Raw genomic sequence first — 9213 nt, forward strand, 5'->3', positions numbered from 1 at the left:
ACTCTAGAGAATCAATGGACTTTACCTCGTTTATTGTGTGAGGCCCGTGTTTCAGATTTCATTTCCTCCTTTAATTAATTTATTTTTTTTATACTACATCCCTCTCCTGTTGGAGTGGTGCCAGGTATGTGCTGAACAAACCCCGAGACGGCCGGAGTCGGATCTGTTTACAAAGGCCGCCTTCATTTTCTGCAAAGTCATTCAGCGACAGTGTGTGTGCGCATGTTCACGTGAGCGGCGGCGGCAGGTCGGCTTCCCCAGGTGTTTGCTTTCAGCACTTGTGCGACGCAGCTCTCACAATGGCTTACATCGCCAAGTCCTTCTACGACCTCAAGGCCACCACTCTGGAGGGGGAAACGGTGGACTTCAATATTTTTCGGGGCCGAGTGGTCCTGATCGAGAATGTCGCCTCGCTCTGAGGCACGACAACCAGGGACTACACCGAGCTGAATGAGCTGCAGCAGAAGTTTCCCCATCGGCTCTCAGTGCTGGCGTTTCCCTGCAATCAGTTTGGCTATCAGGTGAGTGGCAACCCAACTGTAGATAAGATGGTTTAGTGGGCACTGAGGAGCAGGAGAGGAGACAGTGGGTCGATAGAGCTTGGAGGTATATCAGTGTCGGGATTAAAAGGCTAGTGGGGGAACTGTAGACACAGAGTGACGCTGCCATCGTGAAAGTGAGAGCTTACCAGACTGGTGCCACATTTTGAAGGTAATCAGGGAATTAATTCAGCTCAATTAATTTCAAGTTATTTGTATACATGATAATATTAATTTATTAAAATTCACTTTATTATTTCACTGTAGTCAAACACTCAGACCCACTTAATCTAATTTACACCACAGTGGGCCAAAGTTAGGGTGACATGGCCGTTTTTATGTATTGTATCTTGTTTAAAAAATTGTAATATTCCCAGTTGTCCACTTTTCAACCGCCTTTGTCTAAATGTGCATAAAATGCTATTTGATTAAATATCTTAAAACAAAGCGCACAAGACTCCATGGGGGACACCAACTCCACCTGACGACTAACAACAAGCTTGATTAGTAAATGTGAAAAATCTGGTCAGCCTTAGCCAGAGTCTGTTCAAGCAGCACTCGGTGCACCACAGGGCCCACTGGCACACATCCATTCATATGTACACGGGCACTGGGAGGACATGCAAATACCACCAAAAGAATGACCACCATGGGATTTTGAAACCCAGGATGCTGGATATCCTGCCGCCTTATATCATAGGATTGCATAAGAAATGGAAACTTACAATTCTGAATCCCACCTAATGCAAATATCCATCCATCCATCTATTATCCAACCCGCTATATCCTAAATACAGGGTCACGGGGGTCTGCTGGAGCCAATCCCAGCCAACACAGGGTGCAAGGCAGGAAATAAACCCCGGGCTGGGTGCGCACACACACACCAAGCACACACTAGGCACAATTTAGGATCGCCAATGCACCTAACCTGCATGTGTTTGGACTGTGGGAGAAAACTGGAACACCCAGAGGAGAACATGCAAAATCCACGAAGGGAGGACCCGGGAAGCGAACCCAGGTCTCCTAACTGCCAGACAGCAGTGCTACCACTGCGCCACCCTAATATCTCTGTTTATTTATATATACAGTATATATGTAACGCCATAAGACATCTGTCCTGTCAGTGTCTGGGCCCCGGCTTGGGCGTTATGTCATCCAGTGTCCACAAGAAGGTGGGAATGTCAGATGTGGCTGGCTTAACAGTAAACGTCCATGCGTCACATCGTCCAGAGTCCACAACAAGGCTGGAATGTCCAATGAGGAAAGGCAACGAGACACACAAAGAAAGAGGGATGTAAGGCATATCAGGTGAACAGATATTTGTAAATGCACAATACCATCGAGACAGATGGACTTACCGTTGAACTGTTAAGCCTGTTTTGATAAACGAATGTTTAGCTACGCTCGTTCTATTGCATTACAACATTCAAAAACTTGTTTAATTTCATTCAGAATCACAAGGGGCTGCAGCACTGGGCTCAGCCCTAGACAGGGGGCCAGCATATCAAAGAGCTGACTCACGTGTACTCTCAGCCACAACGGGTTTTGTTTTAGCGTTTATTTATCCTAATCTGTGTGCCTGTGTGTGCGCATGCGCCTAAATTGTTATATTTGTAATTTGTATTTTATTTGTAAAGTTGTGACAGTGCTCTGAGCCCATACTCCATGATCAGCTCTGACTTAACTTGAAATGCTAGCCCAGTATTAACATCTCTCTCTGGGACTGTGGCTGGGGTTGGGAGCTGTGGACTTATATTGATAAATGCCCTGATTCTGGGCCAACATGCCATGTATCACATTTCTCGATATGTTCTCGAAACACGTTAAAGACTGATGATCAGAATCATACGGACATGTAGAAGCACATTTTCTCTATAGAGACCTAAACCTGGTATATTTTCTTGCAATGATAATTATAGGAAACATTCCAACTATTTTTGTTTTGTTTCTCCTTTACTTATTTCTGAGTTTCTGTTGTATGTATTGCATACCTCACTGACATCTCTGGGTCTTCGCTTGACTGTTTCACTCCTGATTTATTAGGTTTGATGCTGCCATGGCAGACTTCAGATTACAGATTATAATACACAGGCATGTCAAAATTGCACATAAAGATGGTGTAAATGATAAAACGTCTAAGATGCTCCAAATGATACATTTGCATATCCAAATGTCTATAACAGTCTGTGTGATATGTGTAGGTATTTATTTTATAAAAAGTGCCAGCACAGTAAGTACTGTATTTGCGACCAGGCAACTTGTATTTTGCTTTTCGTTTTCAATTAAAGATTCTTCAGTCCTCCTCCCTCTGTGGTATAGATTGGTGTTTTAAAGCACTGGTGCCAGGGAAAAATCTATAAAGGGGCTTTCGAAATTCTGAGTAGGACAGCAATATTTTGGTGGACATCAAGCCATTTCAATAAATCAAAAACTGACTTTCCCCTTCAATCCCAGTGAACAGCAGAGTAACAGCTCACTATTCAAACTTGGCATTAGACTATTATGGACAGAAGTCTTGAGATAACCTTGGTGTTCTGATCCACTTAAAGCTGATGTTTGGTGCATTCCAGGATGGCAATAAAGTGCGTATTGACTGGAATAACGTACACTACCAGGAGAGTCCACTGGCTGGAAGTTCAAATTTTACAAAATGATGGAACATTTGTAGAAACCAACTGAACTAATAAGAAAGAGAGAGAAAATGACAGACAGACAGACAGACAGACAGACAGACAGACAGATAGATAGATAGAGAGGTAAAGTTTGTTCCATATTCAACATTCAAATAATACTTTAACTAAAATCAGTTGAATACAATCACACATTGCAACCTTTTTAACAAAGTTATTCTTTTTTTTCATAAAATGATTCAATTTTTTGTAAAAATCAAAAATAGCTGTCATAATGCAGTGAAAGTCCAAAACCATCATGAAATGTATGTAAATTACACATAAAATGGGCACCCATGTATAGAGTACAACTTCTGAATTTAGCGACAGCTTTTACATTTTTTGTTAATCTGACTCATTTTAAAACTAGCCAACCCGCGACATAGCATACGCTGCATAATTATGTATTGATGGGTGAACACCTCCTGAAAGACACAGTTGTCCAAATGGGGTTGGTTTAGAGGATATGACTGTAGGAGAATGAAAAGATGTAACTCTGGAGAGGGCAACATACAATATAGCGTTTTACATGCTGCATACAGCGATTCACATTCGCGACAAACTGTTTCACACGCCGCATACAGCAATTCACATCCGCGACAAATATGATTCTTCTTAGATGGTGCTGTCGCGTCCACCCACGCTCTCGAAGAATACACACTACCTGGTAATGTGCCCGCTTGCAAGAGTATCCAACAGAGACCCGGCCACCAACTGTAAGACTATGGGACACCCCTCGCAAACTGTTCTACACGCCGCATACAGCGATTCACATCTGCGACAAACTGTTTTACACTGCATACAGCGATTCACATCTACGACATGATTTTTCCTAGATGGTCCTGTCGCGTCCACCCTTGCACTCAAAGCATACACACTGCCTGATCATGTGCCCGGTCGCATGCCACGTCCACCCTCATTCTCGAAGCATACACACATCCTGGTCATGTGCCCGCTCGCAAGAGAAACTCACAGAGAGACGCCCACCAGCTGCCTGTGTGTGTGCCTCTGTCTGTCTCTGGCGCTGCCTGTGTGTGTGCGCGGCTTTCTCAGGCACAGAGAAGGTCAGCTGCTGATAGAGCGTCTCGACTGTTGCAGGGCCTGCATTGGTGAAGCAGGTGAGACGGTAATGAAGCAGAGGCACAGGTCTTATTGTTTTTTAAAGACTGCATCCTTCATTGTGTTTTAACTTCAGTTTTAAAGGATTGTTTTAAGGATCCCATGGGATATCCCTCGCAAACTGTTTTACACGCTGCATATAGCGATTCACTTCCGCGAGAAACATGCCTCTATGAACAGTCAACGTAGCTCAGAGTTGCATGTGGACTCTACGACAGACGAACATAAATGACGCCGGTTTTCCTGTGTCACCGCGTCCGAATTGGTGGGAGTGTTTCTGCGAGTTGTCATCGTATCCAATGGTCTTAGAGTTGGTGGCCGTGGCTCCTTCCTGCGTGCGCCATGGGCGTCTTACCTGTCGGCGGCTTAGTGAATCCACACCCCTTCTGGCGTGCTTTCCATGGGTGTCTTGCCTTAGTGAATTATATATATAGACATTTTTTAAGTAATTTCCAGTCCAGTTAATGTCCAGTCTAGGGTGTTTAAGCTAGAACAGCCAGCAATCCAAAAGTATAATTTCCGATGTGCCTTTCACAACCCAGATTCTGCCTTCTTATTCAAGCTAAGATCCTTCACATTTTTATAAATAGGTCAAAGTCAAGATAAAAAGCAAAGCCGGAATTGGCTAACCTTTGCCCCCTGACCCAAGCGTGTCTCTCTCTCTCTCAGTCTTGTCTCCATAATGGCGTGCTTAGCAGAGCTGAGTCGCCAGTGAGGGCAGTCAAACGTCTTCAGTTCTTGTCTCCTCCACCATCCATTGGTGTATGTAGAACAACAATCAGAGCCCTCGCCAGCTCTTGCTTTTTACAAAGCTCAGAAGGAGCCAACTGACCCCTGGAGCGCAGTTCCTCTCACTCCACACTGGATATCCCAACCACCTCACCTACTCTCCTCCACACCGGCTCATTCCCGACCCTCTGGCATTCTCTCTCTTTCATCTTCATCTTGGTTTCTTCTCCACCCTTTCTCAGTCTTTTTTTTCCTTTCTTTATCATCATCCTCCATTCAGGCCCTTTAACACCCTGTGAAGAAGGTGTACCAAATGATCCACGGAGACTCAATGAAGGGCGGCTGCATTAACTTTCAAACTCCTTTCGAGCCTTTCAAACACGAATCAATGGATATGATTCACCGAAAAGAGTCATTGAAAAAGAACAAATCGTTGGTGATCACCCATCACTAGTGGAAATAAAGGAGAAAATCAAAGGTGGTCTGCCAATGGGTTATCATTCATCTTCTTCTGTGAGCCATCTCAACCATTGTGTTCTTAGGGCTTGTGATATTGGCGCTTGGTTGGCGCCGACCTGACACCGACTGACACCAGAGGCATGGGCAAAATAAACAATTTTAATTTTTTTCAGCCATGAGACACGTCTTCCCTGTGTCCCACTGGCCCTACACAGTCCCAAAACACAAATAAAACACCCCAAATCACACTCTTCTTTCCTTCACTCCTCCCAGGGTAGCTTCATCTTCCTCCTCCCGACTCTGGCACCCTGAGTAGTGGCTGCAGGCTCCCTGTATAGCCCACTCGGAAGTGCTTCAGGTGGCAATTCACCTAAATTAGGCTGCACTTCCGGGTGTGGCTGCATTGCCATCCACATGAACTCAGGAAGCCTTGTAGCTCCCCCTGGTGATGGCCACGGAGCCCAACCAGGATGAGCTCCGGTGTAACATATTACTGACCCCGATGCAACCCAGGGGGGTTGCCACCAAGTGTTCCGGGGGATGTAGCATGCATCCCATGGCTGCTCCCCCGGATCCAGTGTCGAAGGAGCATCCCCGCCGTCCGCCACAGGCTGTAAACATTTAATCAATTCTGGTTTCAAGATTGTTCCATTTTATGGTAATTTCAAAGCTTTAAATATTCAAATTTTGGACTATGAGATGTTTTTTTTTTTAATCACATGTATTACAGTCGATGGATTGGGTCCTGCCTTGTGCCCTATGCTAGCTGGGATAGACTCTAGCAGACCCCCAGGACCCTATTCAGGAATAAGCAAAGACTGAGGTCGAAAATGACAGAACCATATTAGAGTCTACTCTGCTACGCATCCAGATGTACAGCCTGGGAGTCTGCTCTCTCATAGCTCTCCCAAGCGATTGCCTCTTCAGCCTATGCCTGAACAAAGCCTGGACCACCAAGGCAGACCCCAAAACTAAACAATGACTCAGGAAGCCACAATAACAACACAGAAGGGCCTGTCATGATGTTAGGTGTCTTTGCCGTAAATACCTTGAAAAACATAATACCAGATAATTAAGTCATTATTTTGAGGGTCATTTTACGTTTTGTAGTTAGAATTAAGACGTCATTATTTATTTATTTGCGTTTTCCCCGATGCCATTTTGTTTTCTTTATGAGATGCTTTGTTTGATGCTTGTCATGTACGTCCCAAATTCAACATCCAAGGTCACAAATCAAGTGATTTTAGGGGTCCCAGGGTATTAATTTCACTCTTTGGCGTGACCAATGTTATGGATTCCTCTAAGAAACTCCAGGTTCGTTTGAGTTTCTTGTTTATTTAAGATCAGGAATATTCTGACCCAATTCTTATTTTTTTCGACAGCATTCTTTGCTTCACATTTTAGTCTTGTCGCTAGATTTCCTTTTTGTCCTTGTCTTTTCTGACTTAGGGATTCTAACGACACTAGAATTGAGTACACAAAAAATCGGGTACAGGAACACAAAATAGGGGAAAAAATAACAAAACCTCAGGGCTGTGGGGCCTACTTACACACCAGAGGACCCTAGTTACCCAGTGGGGTGTCTGGTGCACTTACCCAATTCTTCATACAGTGCATACTCCTGATTGCCGTCTCATACAAGTCTTTCTCTTTGTCTCATCTCTGGCCTTACTTCCTCCCATCGATTGAGATTTCACGTCCAGTTCAAGGTAGAGCTGGTCACAAAGGGTCTATTATACGATTGAGGGTCAGGATCACTCTCCGGTAATCCTTCCAGTGACTTTCAGGTGTCCTTTCAAAACCTTGATGGGGTAGTTTGGTAAAACTCTACATAGCATTAAAAGAACAAGAGGTTCTGAGGAGTACTACACTTCTTGTCCTCCACAATACTAACAATACTCTTACAAGGCAATTCTAGGCTGCCCTCTAGTGGCTTACGGACCTGCTATATAGTGTTGATAAAACCCTTTGCATTCACTTCTGGGTTGTCCATGTCTCGGGTTTTAAATCTATAATTACTAAAGCTGTCCATACAGCTTTCATGGGGGATTTTTGGAACCATGGATGCAGTAATGGTTCTATCAAAGTATCTGGTAGGTTTTTCCGCAACATACGGCCATTTTTCTTCTAGAAATTTCTTGATTTGTAAAATTTGCCCCAATTCTGGAGACAACACCAGCAAAGCGAAACATTATTTTGAGCATTTCATGTTGTATTTGAAGAATCCCCATAACTCTGAGATGTTCCTCTGTTTCAAGACAAATATTTTACAATATTTTCAACACCAATACATCTCCATAACTAGGCTTCACATTCTGCATGTTTCCATCTCCAAATATTTCCGTTCAGAATTATTACATTCTCGGGCACTGTAGACAACCTGAATTCTGAACGTTGCATTCTTAAAACAGCAGTAACAACTTGGACACAACCTGTTTTGTTTTTGCAGGAAAACTGTGAGAACAATGAGATCCTCAACTCCTTGAAGTACGTGCGCCCCGGCAATGGCTACGAGCCTCAGTTCACCATGTTTGAGAAGTGCGACGTGAATGGAAAAAATACCCACCCAGTCTTTGCATACCTGAAAGACAAGCTCCCGTACCCCGACGATGACGCCACCTCCTTCATGCTCTACCCCAAGTATATAATCTGGAGTCCTGTCCACAGAAGCGACATTGCCTGGAATTTCGAGAAGTTTCTCATTGGCCCAGAGGGAGAGCCCTTCAAGCGCTACAGTAAAAAGTTTAAGACCATCAACATTGAGTCTGACATTCAAAGGCTCCTGAAGCTGGTCAAGTAGAAGGACAAGGAACCCGCAACTCAACTCTCACGCGTCTCAGTTGTCCACCCACTGAGTCGAGGAGGTGGGTTTATGAGACTGTTAACTGCTTTTTCATTCTTTTGAAATTTACTAAATGATGGTGCTCTTCTAAATTAATTATGATTAGTACTTGAGACGCTGTAAATGTTCAAAAGTTGTGGACTGTGCAGTTGACAACTCTTCTGTTAACCTCTCTACTAGCAAATAAAAAAAAGCATAAAATCAGTCTCGAGTCTTCTCATTCTTGAGTTTCACAAAGACTGAATCACACAGTAACACAGTGGTTCTCAACCTGTGGGGCGGGCCCCCCCTAGGAGGGGCGCGAAGTAACAAAAAGAGGGGCACGAAGATGTGAAAAAAAGAAAACAAGAATCAAAAATATGAAAAAAACATCTTTTGAAACCACAACAAATTAACTTAAACTACATTCTGATACTAGAACAATATATATATAGAGTTAGATAAATGTCGATAAAAGTAGGTATAATAAAATATGCATCTACATTTCAAAAAAATGTTGGGGCGTGAATAAAACTGTTATGAAAACTCGGGTCGCAAATACTTAACGGTTGAGAAACGCTGCAGTAACACATTCAAGCATTGCTCTTGTCATGTAGCCGGCAAAGCAGACCTGGGATCCAGCAAACATAAGATTGGGGTACCAGCCTGGAAGCCCCTTTTAATATCACAAATGAAAAAGGACAACCAGCAAATGGCTCAAAACAAAAAGTGAAAATACCAACCACAAAGCAGAAAAAGGTCAGGAGACCTGTCCGTCTTGGATGTCAGTTTGAAATCTGATGCCACCATCCAGGAGTAGGAGGAAGTTATAGGTCTGGTAGAGGAAGGGGCCGAGTCTCCTCTGGGCGTCGGGGTG

At 43.8% G+C, this 9213-nt stretch overlaps 1 protein-coding gene across 1 annotated transcript; it reads left to right on the forward strand.

The window, feature by feature from the left end:
* The first annotated feature begins 205 nt into the window (after positions 1-205).
* Positions 206-8562, forward strand: gpx2 (glutathione peroxidase 2). The gene is made up of 2 exons (XM_039741171.1): positions 206-521; positions 7965-8562. The coding sequence occupies exons 1-2, from the start codon at positions 300-302 to the stop codon at positions 8313-8315; spliced, it is 573 nt and encodes a 190-aa protein (XP_039597105.1). The 5' UTR covers positions 206-299; the 3' UTR covers positions 8316-8562.
* The last annotated feature ends 651 nt before the right edge of the window (positions 8563-9213 follow it).

Source organism: Polypterus senegalus, chromosome 18 (assembly GCF_016835505.1).
Source record: "Polypterus senegalus isolate Bchr_013 chromosome 18, ASM1683550v1, whole genome shotgun sequence".
NCBI classification, from domain to species: domain Eukaryota; kingdom Metazoa; phylum Chordata; class Cladistia; order Polypteriformes; family Polypteridae; genus Polypterus; species Polypterus senegalus.